Raw genomic sequence first — 19,082 nt, 5'->3', positions numbered from 1 at the left:
ACACTCTAAATGCATACCTAGGCACTGATATGTTAAAAGAAGTCTATTAATGCCACATTATGAAGCTTCAATGCTGTTCTAGTCTAAGCCTACTATATAATGTCCTTGCAGCTCTCAGTACATTTTCCATATACTAAAAACCAGGTACTGAGAGCCCCATAAAATCTTGTTTGCAGAACTGTAATCTTTCATTTATTCTTTTCTTCTTTTTTTCATTTCTTTCATTCAAGCAAACATATTTCTTAGATCTAAAATCAAAACACTGTTTTGGTTAAAGTTCACTTAAATGCAATAAGCCCAATTAAATCTAGCCTTAGTTCATCAATTTCTCTTTTCAAGTATGTATTTGAACTTAGGATGGCTGTAAGAGATGTGGTTCTCAAATGTTTGAGTTACAAATAAAGCTAAAGAAAGAAGTTCCCTCTTCCAAAATTACATATTTTGACAAAATTACCTCTTTTTCCATGAAGTCAAACTCAGCAGCGCAGGTATACATTAATGTATCAAAATCTTTGTAGCCAATAAATTTAGATTTCAATATATTTCCTATATGAGCCTGGTAAAAGAAAGAAATACCAAACTGTCGTAAGCAAAAACTGTCCTGTTTTCCACAGCAAAGTAGTATAAATATGAGAAATTTTATTGTATTGAGAAATATTTTTAATTAGAACTGAAGTTTATATCACTTATAATGTTGTTAGAAGAGCACCAAAATTCTACTTCCAGTATATTAAATAACATCTTTGGGTCTAACACAGATTGTATGGTGTTAAATAAAAAGCAGAAAACAGCAAAAAAAAGTGATTGTATTCAACAAGAGTATAGTTTTGCATAGTCATATTTTAAGACTGGACCTTGCTATCTTTTACCCCTTGATACACATCTGCTGACAGGTTTTTAACAATAGAATAAAGGGGCTGAAATACAGCAAAGGCTGTACCTGTTACTAGAAGCATTTCAAAACTGTCCTGAAAATTAATTTAGGAAAAGAGTGAATTTACAAACTGAGTAAATAAAGGTGCACATAGAAGATACCCAAGACAAACAAAGCCCTATAAATTTACATTTAAAAACAAACACATAGAGCATTCACATACAAAAGTAAAGATACTTGTGTTTTCGTAAATTTTGGTAATAACATCTCAAAGTGATAATACATAATGAAAGAAAAAGCAAACATACAATCTCTCTCGCACTTCTGAAAACAAATTCTGGAAATTCAGGAAAGTATATCAGTAAGACGTCAAAATCAAATGTCAGGAATAACAAAATTTTTGAAAGATACCAACCAGATACTCTGATAAAAGAACTTACATCATCAGCTATTCCAAACACAAGAGAAGTCAGGTATTTCAAGGTGACTGTCCCAAATAACCAGGCAAATCCTTCAATGACCTTGAAAAATATATTTAGAATGAAATGGATGTCTTTATCGTCTACAAATTTTTTCTTTTTTAAAAGGCTTCTTAAATTTAGCTACAACTTATAAACTCTGCTATGTTGAAATAATAAGCTGAAATAATTTTGCACCGATTTACACTACAGCTGTACCACTGCATACAACATTGCAGCAGAGGGGGTAGAAAAGTTATCTTTAAACAGGAGCAGCCTCATTGTCTATTCCATCTGTTTTGTGCCTATCAGTTCTTTTTGGACAAGAGCTGTTCTATATTATCATGTTGTGCTAGCCTGGTAATTCAAATCTTTGGAGGAATTTACTGATTTATAGCACTGTCTCAAGATGATCTGAGGTTAGAAGTTGATGGAAATATAAACAAACAGTTACTCCTTTTAGTTATGTATAAAGTTTATTCCTGTACCAAGAAGGTTAAATTCTTGGCAGTGTACTTTAATCTAGCTAATTCCTTATAAAAGTGGATCAACTGAATAGGACAACCTGTCTCAGTATCTTGTATTTGGGACTCACAGCAGATGCTTTCAGAGAGAATGCAACAAAAACCTGATCTTTGCCCTAATGTAACCAGGGCTTTTAAGTGATGATGGGTTGCATTTAGTCATCTCATTTAATGGCTGCTAAGAAACCTAAATACCTAGGAGATATCCTAATCCTTTACTGAATGCCTCTGAGTGTTTTTCTTCCACAGTAACTTTCTTATTCCTTAACAGCTTATTGCTGCTACCATAAGGAACACTAAAAAAACTGCAATTACATTCTACTTTTCTTCACTGGTTTTGCTGTATTTACCTTTATTTTAGAAGATGTAGAATTATTACGTATTTAAAAACCTCAGCTATTTGGTAGATCTACATTAATAATTATCTACATACTCAATGTCAATAGATTTTGGGGGAAGGCATTATAGTTTTTAATTTTTTTTAGGTAAGACACATTGACTGAGACTACATGCAATATTTACAATGTTACATATGAATTTACATAATAAAAAAACTAAATTCTGCTTTCTCTACAGGTCCTTCTGTCTTTTCCATCAAGTATTCTCCTCATACTGCTCAGTAATGAATTGGTGTGTTGAGAGAACTTTGCATAAGAATACTGATATTTCTCTGCTGAATGGTAGCACCTTATTTAGGATCAATCATTTTACATATGTTTTTAGGGTCGTGGTGGTCTTTTGAAAACTTAGCATTTAATCCCACCCTTTGTTTCTGAACTTCTAACATTCATACCTTATCTCATGGAGCTTAATTTCTTTTATAGTTCCAGTTAGACAGCTTCTCCAAAAAGTTCCTGAAACTTATGTACGTGACATTCACCCACACACCCTTATCTACAACCTTCAGAGAAGTCAAACACTTTTGCAAGGCGTGACTTCCTTTGACAAAGGCAGCATTGGATGTCTCTCATTATGCTGTACATACATCCAGCCTAACACCTTCCTTATTGTACAAGTTTTTATTCTTTTACAAAACCCAGATTTATTAGTTTGCCATTCCACAAGTGCCTTGGATCTCCATTTCAGAAACCTGACATGAAATTTCCCTACACTCTGATCTTCCCTGGTACTACAGCCAGGCATGTATACACGCACTGCAGTTTGTTATAAATATTTTAATTCCTTCCTAGTCTAATTCCTTTATAATAACTGTATGAATTTCAGCCAGTTTTGATATCAGCTTACCCTTCCTTTAATAAAAATGCTGGTCTTAAGTCAGGCATAGTCTTGGTAGGCTCCCATTTCAGGTGTTTTTACATGTTAACATTATGTCTTAAGCAGCAAGTCAATTCTCATGTTTCCTATAGAGTTACATTTTATTCATAATAGTTTTAGGAGTGTTCTCTCTGTTTGGACATGACTTCTACTACCCTCCAACCTCACCCACACACTCTACAGTGTTTTACTCTGACTTGCTTCCCTATGCAATTTTGTTTGCTGTTGTCATAAAAATATCCTTAAAAAATAATATAGATAATTATATAGATATCCACATTTTAGTGAATATATCTAATGCAGTACCTTAATCTCCATTTCTGCAAGGACTGTTCGCCTTTTACTTGCCTTTTCTAAATTGACATTTACTTTAAAAGGATTTCCATACAGTTCTTAGTTTTATAAACATGTAAATTTGGCAATGTGAAAATTAAACATGTAGCCATTTAAAGGCTATTTCAGCTTTCTGATATAAATGCGTGTTTATGCTCTATTTCTTCAGGAATTTAATACTAATTGCTGACAATTGACAATTTATTAAAGACAGTAATTCAGCTATATTCCTTGATTTTCAATTATTAGAAACAAAACCAGAAGCTGTGTCTCTATTTGACAAAAACAAAACAAAGTCATAGTTTTTCTTTGAAATTCAAAATATTCAAAATTCCTTACCCATACATAGACTTCTCTTTTGCGCCTTTTCAAGACTTTTGGACTCCATTCAAGAATTCCCTAATAAAAGAAATTAATGCACATTTTCAGGTAATGTAATAATAACAAGCTATTCCAGTACCCTGAATTAGCAGTTTTTCCTTTTGGTAAGCCTACTGCATCACATATTTATTTGTTTAAAAATCTTCCATAATTAATAAAACCTGAGATATGAATATATATAGTATGATTTCACCCAGAACTGGCAAAACTTGCAACATAAAAACTCTTCCTGCAGTTCGAGTACAATTAATGGAAGACTACTTTTCTCCTGAAGGAGTAAGGAGATTCTGTATTATTCATTTCTAAGCTTCTTTAAATCAAAACCAATGGGAAACTGAGTTCTGTCTGCTTCTGTGAACGACAAGACACTGAAGCAAGAAATAAATTACTGGCAGCACAATACAATTTTCAAGTAAGGCAACAGAACATGGAGGGCAGTAGAAGTCACTCCTTTCTGTTTCACAATGTGTTCATTTTATGACAGAAGGAAAAACCATTTTAGGCTAATTAGATGAGCAATGTAATTAAAAGCTTCCAGAAATCGAGTCCATATGTGAGACTGAGGCCAATATAAGCATCCAAATAAAACACAAACAACAAATACTTTTATCAAAGCAGAAAACAGGCAAGGAACTCAACAGGTTGAAAATGCAACTCAACCTGTATTTAATATATAATTACAAAAGCTGATACAAGAAACTAGAATATTCATAAAAAGTAAACTATACTACAGCAAATAAGCAGCCAAGGCAGTTTTCTACTAGCATAAGTGAGAAATTGCCACACTCTTGCTGATTGACAAAATATAAATAAGTAGACAAAAAAGAATCAGAAATTAAGATGATTTGCAGTAAGCTAAATAGGATCTGTTCACAACACTTTATCTCCATACATAAATCCTTTATGAGGAACAAAGCAAAACTGAAAGAGGTTGTGGGGTTTTTTCCTATTTGAAGAAAAATTAAGATAATGAATGGTGAGATGATGAATCTTCAGTGAATAATTTCGCTAGCACAGTGGCATGACGCAGCTGTTTCAAACAGTCTTAAACACTATTATATATGGCTTAGTCATTTGTTCTGCAGTAGAGGATTTACTATCAATAAGAAGCATTTAAATGAAGCTTCTCCTTGCTCATGCTTCTTGTTTTACAATCACTTTGGTCAAAATTACATACATGATAAATTTTGTATTTTTATAAAAAGAAGAGAACTATAAAAGTAGAAGAGCTGAGTCTTATCTGAGTTTCTCTTACAAAGAGGTTTTGGTGCAAATCCATGATTTCTTGAATTAGCACTTACCCTTTCACCAGATATCTTTATGGTCTAATTCTGCTTCTCATGTTTCTCATCTGTCTGGTAGTGCAGCAGTTGCACATTTTACACCAATACATATTTAACAGTGCAGCACTGCAATCTCAGCACAGCATATGATTCTTCTTAAGCAACTTACCGAGATAACTACTAAAGATGCAGCATAATATGATGTCAGCAACATTGAATTACCGAACATCAGAATAAAACACACCAGAAGAGATACCTGAAAGAATAAAAATTATTCAATTTAAAATAGAAAAGAATTACCTAATGTGATAACAGTTTTAATTTTAAAAACACTTACTTTACAGCAAAATGCAATCCTGATACACTTGAGATTTGTTCTAAAAACACAGATTGTAAGAACCCAATAGCAACAGGTAGCCAAGTGTAGATAATTGTTTTAATTTATTTATTAAAAGTATGTAAGAACAAATCCTAGTAATAGGATAAATTTATGTAATGCAATAGAAATAACTTCAGAAATTTATCTAACATATTCATTTTTTTCTATGTTAGTGTATGAGTTCTCTCCATCCTGTTTGTTACCTTTTAGAATTCTGGACAAACATAAAAATTAATAGAATGCTTGATGTCTTCTTTCTTCCTGACAAATATTTACTTAAAATACCAGCATCATCAAAGTCAGGGAAGCAGAACTATTGACTGTTTGATCATATGCACCTAATTCAAGGCTGAAATATTTTTTTATCCATCATCCTGACCTACTGTGCTCTCTTTTTTAAAAGAAACCAATCTGAATTACATTTTCCAAATTGGAGGGCAAAAATCAATACACAAGCTCTGTCTTCTTTTATACACAGGAATAAGGAAAAATAACACAGTAATTTGCAGACTTTTCTACTCCCCTCTTCATATAGTTAAGACTTTCATTTTCCATAGAAGGAGGAAGGTAGGAGGGAGGCAAAAATTGAAAACACCACGAAACAGACTGGCAGTTTACCCAGATTCAATAAGCTGTCTCTGTAACATAACATGACTGTTTATCTATCTGAAAATAGGCTATTTATGCCACTTCGGCACCTAAATTATGATACAGCTATTGACATAAGCCAGAAAACTTAAGTATGTCATCCTGCTTCTGTCAAAAACCTACCAAACAAATCTGCTTATTTTGTCCCTGCTTTAATGAGAAATGAATCGCATAGAACTTACCATTGCCTTTAGTTTATCATTTACAGTATTTCAAAAAAATGTTTTAAAACATATGAAATACAATTTAGTTACTTTTCTGGGGAAATATTCTCTTTTCACCCATTGAGTTAGCATAATACAATTTTAGCAAAAAAATATTTAAACACCATCACATTTCTTAAAAAAATAGTCTACATCTTCCTTTGTATTTAAAACTCTAATCTCAGTCCAAAAAGCAAAACTTGACCATGTTCTCCACTTCAAAAATTAAAATCAGGTATTATGCAGAAACTGACACATCTTTTAATTATCTTTCTTTTCTTTCTTGATTGTTTCATACAGTTTTGAAAAAAAATTGGTTTTCAACTTCACATTTTACTTTCTTGTCTTCCTTTCTAAGTATCTCCCCAAATAGTTAAACCACAAGATCTCTGCATGGTCAAGACTACCGTAGTTTTCAAAACCCGATTTTAGTTCCAATCCAGACCACCCCCTCCATTATCACTGCATGTTTTCAACCTTTGTGCAACTAAGGAAAACACTTCAGACAAATGGTCTCTTTTCATGCTTTGACCTGCTTGAGAAGACTTAAGGTTTATTTTAAAAAGCATTACCATATGAGCAGATAGTATCTTCTGCAATTTGCTGGAGTCAATATAACCCATAATACACACCGCAAATAATGAGGCTATCTAAAACCAAAAGTGAAAACGAAGTTAAAACAATTTGCACTGGTGTACTCCTTCATGCAAAAGTAAAGATTATTCAAACATTCATTAACTTTTATTGCTACTTTTTGCTAAGTACTTAGGTGTTTCATAATTATTTTTTTCAAAAATCCTGTTGTGGTGCTCTAAATAAAAATTATGAAATACAGTTGAATGTTTACAAAATAAGTATTCAACTTTATAAAAATCCAAGTCACCAAAATGAAGCACTAACACATTACCTTTCACCTTTAAATTTAGAATAAAATTTAAAAAAAACCCAATCCAACCAAAAACCAAACCACATAAACAAAAGCCAAACAAAAATGGGAAAAAACCCAACAAACAAACAAACAAACAAAAAACCCCAAACCAAACAAACCAAAACCAAAAACCCCAAAATACATCAGTCAAAACCACAACAGAATTACTCATTAATTTTAAGTTTTCAGCAATTTGCTGATGAGGAAAATAAAGCTTGTTGACGTATGGATTAAACAGCCTTTTAAAACTCATATGGAAAACTAATGAAATTATGAAGTGAACCTGAATTTTCAAATTTCAGGCTCAGCAACTTGAACAGCTTATATTGATGAGTTTTTCTCAGTATGTTACAGAATTTATTGTTTTCCTCTTATGCAGTTAGAAACCTTCTGTACCACAGCTTATATTGATTGTTTAAAGCTATCAACTCAAACCAGACATAATCTGCTTCAAGTAAGGCAGGCAAGTGAAAAGGTCTGGAGACACAGATGGATTTCAGTCAACAGGCTGAAATTCATTTCAACCAACTCAAACACAAAGAAAGTTGCTGTGTGACAGTATCCTACAGCTCTAGTCAGCATTCACCAGATTTCAGTGCTAAATACAGTTGCCTCAACTATCCAAAATCTCAGACTACAGCACTACTCATCAGAATTATATAAAAAATCATGCAAAATCATGCCAGATATTACACATTATGCAAACACCTGTATATTTAAAAATTTTAACAGCCTGATCAGTGGTTTTTTTTTTTTTTGTGCTTCAAACGACAAAGTTTTTTTTTTCTTGCTCTAATGTACTGATCTCAGGCTAGAGGCTGTTTATATGGGAAAAGTAAATATTTTTAGTCCTGGAGACAGAATGTAAATTGTGTAAATAGTCAACTTTTAAACTCAAGACTAGCAAGATTGATGTGGTATATAGTGAGAATCTTTCCTGCCAGTGAAAATGAAATCTGGCTAAAAGGAAAGTATAGTTGTGAATTCAATGGCTAGCTATACAAAGCAGTCAATTTGTCCAGGTTAGACAAAGAGGTTATTTAGAGGCAAATATGGGCTTACCTGAGTTAGAAGAACAAACTGAGCAAACTGCCAGGGAAGCATGAAAAAGATATTAGAAACACACAGTGCAATCAAGCTTCCTGTATTAATACTCGGAATCCTTGGGAAAAAGAGACAGAATAGGCATCAGTAAGTACAATTACACAGGTGTTTGCACATAATTGAAAAGCAGAATAGAAAATGCAATAAAAACACAGTTACCTTGGAAGATAGCTAGCAATATTGATCAACTACAAATAACACTGCTGAAACAAATTTCATATTTTTTTCCCTTGAGTTTCCATGACAACAGCTCTGATGTTTAATGTTCCTTAACTATTTGATGAGTCACTGATTGCCAAACAAGTCTTCTCCTGGCAAAACCATTTCCATTTCAGCTAAAATCACAACTCTTTCAGAATAGTCTGCATTTAAAAGTGATTTAACTCCTCTCTCTCACATTTCTAGCGTATTTACTTTCTGCAACTTTGTGCTAGCAATCCTGAGTGATGTTTCAGGGGAGGAGACAATGACAAGTACATGAAACTCATCTGTAACTGAAACCCCAATCTATTCTCCATGTCTTGAAATAAAGGCTATTTAAAATATTTAATCCTGTGTTGAATCAGTGCAAATTCAATTCTGAAACGTCATGTTTCAAATTTCACTAAATCCTAGACAGCACATATCTTTTCCTCATATAAAAAACATAAATTAGTGACAAGCATGAAATACTTTTGCTTTAAACATCAATAACTACAAATCAGTATGACCTAATAAAAGAAAATTGGTGGTTATAAGTACTGAGTTCAGCTAAATCATAAATACATTGTAAATCTGATGCAATGGAGTTGGTAGAGAAGCCCTTAAGTATGAATGGTCATGCTTATTTTCTAAAACAGAGGCAAGACAGGAACATAATCATGTTGGAAGCCAGAAATAATCACAGAAAAAGCAGGGCTAATGAACTCAAGAGCATCCCTGCATTAATGTAATTAGCCTGCTCTAAATCACTGAACTAGTTAATGAGAGTAGTTAATTAGTCATAGAAAACTGCAAGAACATACTAGCTTATGGGTGCCTATAGCATCCTCTGTTGCAAAGCATAGGCTTACTCTACGTGCAGCCAACATACCACTCTCCAAGAGGGACAAAACCAATTGATGAAGTATCAGCTTGTTTCTCATGGGAAGGAAGGGACATCAACCAAAAATTCTGATTTTTACTTTAGACACGTATTTGCCAACACAGTAACTCTGATTTTTATGTTAATCATGTCTTCAAGTTGCAAAGTTTTTCCTTTTAATAAGTGAGTAATATGACTGCAGATATACTGGTGCAGCGTCTGCAATGTAACAGCCAGAGGAAAGTTTCTCTGTTAATGATACCATTGTTACAGCACATGGAGGCATTCAAATAAATATTTAAATAACGGCACCTAAATAAATGTCCTGCAACATTCAGTTTTTTTAAAGCATTGTAAAGACCCAGTATAAACTGAGAGGTACCTGAGAATATAGGTCAAAAGCAACATCTGCATCACAAGGAAAGGGTATGAGAAACTTTCACGAAGAGGCGGAGTCCACATGACACGAGTACACTGAAAATAAGAACTGGGTTAGATAGTAACACTCACTGATGCACTTCTATAAAACCATGCATTTGTATTTAAAAATGAATGACTACAGATATGCCAATAAAGCAAAAACTGAGCTATATGAGGCTTTAGTCAGAATGTTAAAAAAACAAGCCAGGAAGCAGAAAAGAGGAAGGAAAAGGAAGTGGCTTCCACACTTGGGGCCCAAAATACACTCTCTAATTAAAACAGATCACTGCTTTTCCAAAATGAAATGTGGCAGCTAGAGAATATCCAAGAAAAAAGGAGGGCAGCAGCTACTTGTCCCTGATTTTGCTGAAATAATAAACTCTTCTAGGTAAATAATTCTCAAATTCATGCAGTGACTTGCCACACTTAGAGATAGGGTGTTGGGAGATGATCTGAAGGATAAAGCAATATATTCCTCATTATGCTACAGTTCTCTAGGTTACAAACATTTCTCATTTCTATTAGTAACAGTACATTAAGTATAAAATCTGAAGCTGTCCTGAAAAACAGGCCAGTACACTAAACTCATTAAATTAAGCTCATACAGAACCTATACTACTCATACATAACTATTGTATCCCACTCTTTAACCCTAATAAAGCAAAGCATGATACACTGAAGTCAACTGAATAGTTTTTTCATTAATTTCTTAATTAATGGGTTCATGACAAATAAATAATGGGACTCATGGCAAATGGCTCAGCTACAACTGTTGATTCCAATGTTTATATTCAGCTCTTTATAAAGTCCTTGCAATGAACTTAATAAAAAGAACAAATACAACTTTACAGGAGTACTTTGACATACAAAAACCAGATTCAAATTGGCTGTCAAGAGACTTGCATCAAAAATTAGAAGTAAATTCTATACAAGTACAAGAGAAAAATGTAATTCATCTTAACATGGACTATAACGGATCTACGAAAATACTCAGGATACTGATGCCAGGCTGTTCCTTCACCTTTGCTTCCCAGAATTTTAAACCACTTTTAAAAATATTGTCTTACCAAACAAGTCATTAAAATCAACATTACATAATTCCTTGCTTATTGTCTTGCTATTTCCCAAGTATGATAAATTATTAGTGTAAAATAAAAGCAAAGAACAGAAACCCATCACATTAATCACAGTCTCTGACATCTCAAAGCACTCTTTGTAAAAGCCACACCAATTATCATTAAAATAAACCTTTTATAAATATATGTATTAATATGCTGTCCTCAGCTGACTGCACAGATGTGATGAGCTAATTTTTTTTAATAAGCAATAAATATAGTCATGATTATTCTAAAGCAGTGTAGTCATTTTGCTTATTTTCAAGACTACAGCAACACTTGCTTTACCAAATCTTATGATACTGGAGAAGATAAGACAGGAAAAAAATGATGAGCATACACAACCATAAAAAGGAAGCATCCTTAGAAGTGGATTGACTAACATGGGCTATGCTACTTTTCTATATTTTGAATATAATGCTAAACTCAATCATCTGTGGATGATTTATCAAGGCTATAAACTCAGTCTGCTGCAGGTAGAAATATATCAGATTTGTCTACGTTTGAAATCTTTAAAATACAGTAGCACAAGCACAGCACAAACCAAAACATACAGCCTTAGGGTCACTAGCTCAAAGTCAGAGAGCATTTTTACATACCACTTTTACACAGCATTAGAGCTCAGATACCAAGGCTTGCAGCAGGCTTACTCATGTAGTTCAGTCCTATCCTTCCCAAATTGGAAAGGAAATTTTTGGCAGCTGGTCTAGCTCTACTGCACCCACCTTCGACCCACACAAGATGATTTGCACATAATCACAAGCCTATCAAAGATCTGGGCATCTCTTACATACATTAGGCACACCCACAGCATGGCATTCAACCCAGTGAGGAGAGGCCCCCTGTGCACCTGGAACTGCAGGTACTACCATAGCCATATACACAACAATATCAAATAAGTCTGAGTTTTTCCATTCAGCTATGGTCCAAACACAAAGTGCCAGCTGAGATCCAACGCTGCACCCCTGCAAGTATTTCCTATTTTCTCCAGAAATCCATACAACTGAGCTTGAATCAGGGTTGTCTTCCTTAAGCCCTACCTAAGCCCAGACTACATCTGTGCAGAGCTATGCAGATCTGATCTCACACCATTCTCCAAAATACATTATCTGTGCTTTTTTTCCCCAAGTCAAGTCATTCACAGAGAGAGAGAGAAGCTCTCCTACAGTCACCTACCATAGTGAAATAAATGGTTTTCTTTTACCACTACCTGTAAGTTTTCAACACATTTCTTTCTGAAGTTACACTTACCACCTTCACAGACTTGGCAAAACAGGACCTATTCAATTAGTATTCACTAGCAAAGGATCAAACATCATTTCACTTAATAACAGAAATCCACATAAAATGCCATATTTACAGTTGCAGAACACAACGTAAGTTTAGCAACTCTAATGTTTACCTGTTCTCAACCAGGCACTTCAGCATCCATAGGTGACAATGCTTTAACATACTTAAATTCTTAAATGCCTAAATTCTTTAAATATCCCCCATGCATACATGGGGGATATTTAAAGAAAAGACACTTCAAATGAATAGTTACTTAAATAGTTATTTTATCATACCTATTTTTGTTTTATAAGAAATCTGTCAAAGCTTACTGTGAATGGAAGCATCTCTAATTCTGTTATGTACAATACATATTCTTACAACTCAGTGTTCTCTACCAAGTCCAGCTCAGTAAAGTAAGAAAACAAAACATAAATTCAACCCTAAACTAATTTGTATGGTAGTTAGTTTCCATTTAGAAGTTCTTTACAAATTTCCATTCATAAAATGAGCACTAAGAAAAAAGAAAAAAACAGCTCAAGGGAATAAGACTGAAAGCTATGATTTTTCTTCCAAAATATGAAACAATGACATGAACAGCATTAACTGGGAAAACCAGGAGATGCTGTAAGTGACAGTTTCTTTATTTCTTCTTTCCTGCAATGCAGCTTACTTAAGCTTAGCACTGGAAGCCTTTACATACATACACTACTTCTAAATTCTGTATATCCTGGGTATAGTATCTAAGTAATACAGAGGTTTTTTTGCATTTTCTTTGTATTGATGAATTTCCAATAAAATATATAGCAATTTAGAGAAGCTTCTGAAGCTTAATCATATGGTACATGTACCCCAGTTATGTGTGGTATGGACACGAAAATAGAGTATTCTGATGTTTTGAAACTTGAAGTCATTGTGCTAGTAAGTTTCAATCTCAGGGCCAATTTACATTATAGATCCTTTCTGATTTTTTATTTTAAGCACTAAAGGGACATTGGATTGCGCTATGTATTTTTCAGTCATAGTGTATTTTGATTTTAATTGTTTTATTTATTTATTTTAATTGAATTTAAGTTCAAATAAATAAGCAACATCACTACATTTAATGAAATCAGAATTAGCTTAAACTTCAATAATAATTAAAAAAAAAAAAAAAAAAAGAGCGGTGGGAGAGAGAAACCTACCTCTCCATGATTGAAAAAGAAGCACAACACGGTAACAAGGCCTCCTAGACGACTCCCACTATGAGAAGAAGAAAAATAGATACAAGAGAATCTTATCACGATCAATGTTGCTTAAAAAATGTGAAGTAGCACTTGTATATAGCTAAGTTTATTGGGGGAAAGGAGGAAAGCTTTCAAACATCAAGGGAAGGCAATCAACAGAGTACATACAATATTAAAATACTAGTTAGACAGTGTTTATTTCAGAGCACACCAGTCCTTCATACATCAACTCTTTTTTGCAGAACACCAATTTTAATGTTAATAATTTGGAAAACAGTTATTCCACTGCTCACAAATTTTGGGTTAGATCATTACATCTGCTGCTTTAAAAAACTGGCAATATAAACACAGTACTTCTTCCCTAAGATGTTGAGCAGTAAATTTCAGAATCTGCATGCTCAATCACCCAACACAAAATTTTGGTCTGGATCTAAAGATTAATTTAGGGTAATCAAATCAAGCACATTAAAAAAAACATATTTAGAATCAACTCATTATATGGTCAATGCAAGATACAGTATAATTTTTATGTGAAATACTGCAATGTTAACATGAGGAAGCTTTCTAAGCCCTTGATATAAGTATTTTTTATATTTCTATATCAATCAAATTCACCTATTGAATAAATAGCAAAAGTAAACCCAAAGATATTACTTATATTTTTCCCATTTTAAAAGAGCAATAGAAAAAGTTCCTGTTTGTTTGAACATATTTGTAATTGCTCAAGTCATGTGATATAAAGCAAAGAACTTTTCTGTGCACACAAGTTCACTACTACTCTGAATGACAGATAATACCATTTTTGCTACTAAACAAAAGCAGCAGCCAGATGTTAAGAGTCTTAAAAAAAAAACCCAAACAAAACAACAGCAAAAAAAATCAACCACACACAAAAGTGAACCAAAAAAACCCCTTCCAACACTCTCAGATCTTTCACACGTCACTAAATATACAAGTCAAACAGAATCAGTAGGTTCTGGGTACAAAATCTGAGGATTAAAGATACCAAGTTTTAACCAAGTGTTAGCCCTAGAAACAAAACAAAAATTTGCCGAAAATCCACCCCAAACCAGAAACAAAACTCAAGGTCTATGCTTTCTAAAGGAAGTAATGAGAAATAAAGAGTGTACTGATTTTTCAATGACATTCATATATGAATGTGAATTTCTGTATACTCCCCTAAGAGAAATATTCAAGTTAATGACACAAATATTCAAAGTTTACCTACTTCCTCAAAACATGCACTAGGCAACCTCCTATTTTTACTGACAGTGTCTGCCCTGAGCTATTCCTTATTTTAACTATCAGCACATGGTTGAGAGAGAGAAAGAAGAAAACCCATGACAATGAAGGCAGAAAATGAGTGAGGGGGAAGCCAATCACATGTCTCAGAGGAAACTATAGCTGCCTTTCACATTTTGGCAAAACCAACACATGAAAACAGATGTAAACAGAAAATGTATTTCCACTTCTGCTTTTCTGCTGAATGTGGAATCCATTTTTACATGGAAGTGTATTACAGCTCCTGAACTGTAAGGACAGATACTGAAAACAGAAATTTCTAGAAAAAGGGAAGTGCATACAATTCGTACAAAAGAATGTATTAGGTCAAAACATATTTTGCTTTCTCAGTTACATTAAAATGGAAATACATGCAAATACGACTTGAAGCAAAGCACTGGGAAAACCCCAGTCTTGGTTAAAAGTACACCATCATTCAACTTGTGTTTAAAAATGAGTTACAGTGATAATTTTAAGAGCAGAAATATGTCACAAACTGTTTAAAACACATACAAATACCTAGCTTTATTCACAACCCAGTGGTATCAATGAGATATGTCAATAAAATTTTCTACAGTATTTTTTCCAGCAGCATCATCATTATTTTAAGCAAAAAGCTTCTCTATTTCAGTAATTTTTAGTGACAATGTGTATGTAAAAAAAAGCACTACTGCTGTACAAACAAATAACCAATATCCCATAAAAATAATTTTACATTCTCTTTTTCAAATTTTGTTTAAAACAGACAGCTAATACCAACTAAATAGCCCAGTCTCAACTGCCTTACCTGAGGTATGTACCATATATGAAGAACAGTGACATCATAAATCCATTCAACAGAAAAATCACAGCAACATAAAAGGAAGCAGGGTCTCCCAACCCTAACAAAAAACAGTTAATATTTGTTGTAAAATACAGAAGAAAGGCCATATTGGTTATAAAGCACCATACAATCAGCATACTATCCTATCTATTATATATAAACTATCAGCATAGTATCTCAGTGTATCTACAGAAAGAGACAATTAAAAGAAAAAAGTAGATGTCATTAAGACTATTGTGAAGATTCAATCAGGAGACCAGAGCTTTGAAATACAACCAGGAAGAGTAGGGGTAGATATAACATTGCAGCAGTCAGTGACAGAAAAAGCCAAGAGGGATGCATTAACTGCAGAGAAAAACCTGTGAGGTTTAGAAGGTAGAAGTACTGCTAAGAATATTCTCTAGACTACATTTTTATTTCACAGAGCTTCTTAGAACAGGTTAGTTGATCCTAGACTCTCACTTCCCATATTTTGCAGGAGTAAATCCATCTTTCAACATATCACATACAATGCTCTTTGCTTTCTTTGTTTCATTATAAGCCAAGATATTTTCCAGTAATGCAAGTCTTTCAATTTATTCATTAACAGACACTTCTGTGCTCACTCTTCTTGCTGTTATTTGCCTTCCCACATTTCTTTAGACCCTCCTGGCTCTAATCATTTCAGCAATACAGCATAAAAAGCCTTATTCATTAAAGTGAATGGCAGCAAAACTTCAGTTTCATATGCAAAACTGATTATTCCCCACTGCTGAAAACACAGCAAGACAGTTTTCTAAAGTAAGATGATGATATGCTCACAAAACACAGTAGTCTCAATAGCTGGTGCTTCTGTTGGTTTTGTTTTCATGAAAAACAGGAACACTGTTTATTGCTTCACACAAAATTAGAGAAAGTGAACCATTCAAGCTCTGAAGTTCTTAACAGCCTTTGTGCAAAGGAAAAATACTACCCTGTCATCACACAAAGGTATTCTAAATGATAAAATGAAACAACTTCACAAACTACCATCTATTATTCATCTTGAACTGACTGTAGAATACCTCGAAAGCACTTCTTGGTAAGGTACTTTTATTGTTTAATACGTACTTGACAAGCCAGTATTTCAAACATGGGGGAAAAAAAAAAAGTGGCAGCATCTTTGCTTTGGTGTCTAATCAAGGTTTAAGGTTGAAATTCTTATGCTGAATAGCAGCTCATGAGAGGAAGAGGATTCTTCTCAGTAGCATCACTAAGTAAGATTTCTCTAAAAAATCTCCAAAACTGAGGGAGCAAATTCTGAAATGCAGGAAGTTGGAATGTACTTGGGATCCTTCAGAAGTTACACAAATTAACACAAGTACAGTAGGCTCCTACATTGAGGACATCTTATTCTTTGTAACAATCCAACATTATGAAGGCTCAGACAATAACTGTGAAGTTTTGAAGTCCAGGATAGGAATTCAATCTCGGCTGGAGGAGTTGCCTAATAAGCAAAACCTACATTTTTCACCCTTGGTAACACAGGAATATTTATTATTTCTGAAATACATAAAGTCACAAGTGCACGCTTCCAAGGAGAAACCATCATAAACCAGAATTTACCTTCACAGCTTTCGACAGGACTAAGTCCTTTTCCTCTGTTTACAGTCCAACATGTCTTTGTTGGTACACCAAGGAAATCCATAATGGTGGTATATATGCGGTACCAGCTGGCAAGGACCACCTAGAGGAAAATAGGATTAGAAGTTTCTGCCCAGAGTAACCTCTCATGACAGCTGGCCCTCATCCAGGCTCATTTTCAAACTCAGGATTTATCTCAGCACTTTTGACCACAATTTCCTAGAGGCATCTAACAGACTTCATTTACAGACTAAAATTATGCCTTAGATGCTTTAGAACAGAAATATTTTCATGCATCAAGCTACAATATTCAGAAAAAAAAAACAAACCTATGTATTGCATTGCCTGGAAGGTTCCTCATTTGAGTATTTTTGTTTATATCAGATATTAAAATCACAGATGTTGTTGACAGAGGACAGTTGACCAAACTGAACTCATTCAAGCCAATTAATTTTTCTCCACCTCACAAGAATATTAGTGGACCAAATCTTTAGGATTTTTAGTCTGCTAAATTTTGATAGGTTAATCTTAAGCATGCATTCAAAGGGCTTCCAGATGCAATGTAAGAGAGCATTTCCATTTTCCATGCAAATGATGCTCTTATAACAACAACTCAACTAAACCTCAACACCTGACACAGAAAACATCAGTACTTTACACACAGCAAAAATGAAAACTCATCTCACAGCAAAGCCATTAGTTAATAACATTACCAAGCTATTCTGTCAGGATATAACTGACTTTATAGAGTTCATAAATGAGTAATGTGGCCATTCCAGTTGAGCTGCTTTGAAAGTTATAACCCAGGGGTTCCCAGACTGACAATATGTTTCACCACTGCAGTATTAGCTGCCTCTGCCCTGTGTCACAGAGAACATATATAAGAAAGATGATTCTCTCTTCTCGTTCCCCATACAATTAATAAAACTCTTTATGTCACTTCTATCTTCAAGAAGGGCAAGAAAGAAAAACAGACAATGGGTGTGAGAATGTGATGGAGTAAATGCTCCTGGAAACCACTTCCAAATATACAAAGGACAGAAAAGTGATTGGAAGCAATCAGCATGGATTTACAAAGTGAAATCACACCTGCCCAGCTTTATAACCTTCTGAGATGACTGTCTTGATAAATAAGGAGACAACTGCAGATATTTTTTTTTAATCTGCTGTCAATCTGTTCTACATCTTAAGACTAGATGATGGCACAAGGGAACATCCCTAGCCAATCTGCAGGATAAACACTGGAAGGAGTGACTGATCCTTGTGCTGCCATTCAGAGGGACATCAAAAGGCAGGAGAAATGGGCCAACAGGAATCTTGCTAACAGGGAAATGCAAAGTCAGCCCTGCACTGGGGATGAACACCATTGTGCACCATTATAGTTGGAAGCTGACCACCTAGAAAGCAGTTTTGCAGAAAAGGACCTGTGCGTCCTTGTGGACAATTTATAGTTGAACCAGCAACAAGCCCTTGATGCAAAAAAGACAAATATATCATCAGCTGTATGTCATCAGGACAAGAAAGGTGACTCTTCCCCTCCACTCAGTATTGCTAAGACTATTTGCAGTGCTGAGCTGAGTTCTGGGCTGCCCAAGACAAGAAGGACATAGAATAAAGATGACTGAGATAGACGTTTTGGTTGACAAGAGATGAGACAATGAGCACAAATTCAAATACAAGAAATTCCACTTATACATAGGAAAAAAAACTTTTTTAATTTGGGAGTGGTTATTGGGAGTTATAAACCAATTATAAACCAAGTAGTTATTTGGGAGTTATAAACACTGGAACAATCTGCACAGAGGTGGAGTATATTCAAACCGAAACTGGAGATGACCCTGAGCAACCTGCTCTATTTCACCCTGGTTTGAGCAGTGTTGAGACTAGAAGACC

The 19,082-nt window shown here is 34.2% G+C and overlaps 1 protein-coding gene across 2 annotated transcripts in view; it reads right to left on the bottom strand.

The window, feature by feature from the left end:
- DPY19L1 (dpy-19 like C-mannosyltransferase 1) overlaps positions 1–19,082 on the bottom strand; it is a 44,571-nt gene that overhangs the window by 14,624 nt on the left and 10,865 nt on the right. For both annotated transcript variants that reach the window (XM_021553274.3, XM_077786654.1), the window contains 10 exons: positions 17,172–17,292; positions 15,552–15,645; positions 13,442–13,499; positions 9,836–9,927; positions 8,349–8,448; positions 6,931–7,008; positions 5,298–5,384; positions 3,804–3,863; positions 1,315–1,395; positions 455–556 (listed from right to left, as the gene is read on the bottom strand). In XM_021553274.3, coding sequence (XP_021408949.2) covers positions 455–556; positions 1,315–1,395; positions 3,804–3,863; positions 5,298–5,384; positions 6,931–7,008; positions 8,349–8,448; positions 9,836–9,927; positions 13,442–13,499; positions 15,552–15,645; positions 17,172–17,292 — 873 coding nt within the window. The remainder of the gene's footprint in view (positions 1–454; positions 557–1,314; positions 1,396–3,803; positions 3,864–5,297; positions 5,385–6,930; positions 7,009–8,348; positions 8,449–9,835; positions 9,928–13,441; positions 13,500–15,551; positions 15,646–17,171; positions 17,293–19,082) is intronic.

The sequence above is a fragment of the Lonchura striata genome, chromosome 1, assembly GCF_046129695.1.
Source record: "Lonchura striata isolate bLonStr1 chromosome 1, bLonStr1.mat, whole genome shotgun sequence".
Classification (NCBI taxonomy): domain Eukaryota; kingdom Metazoa; phylum Chordata; class Aves; order Passeriformes; family Estrildidae; genus Lonchura; species Lonchura striata.
This window is presented reverse-complemented; position numbering and strand designations above follow the sequence as displayed.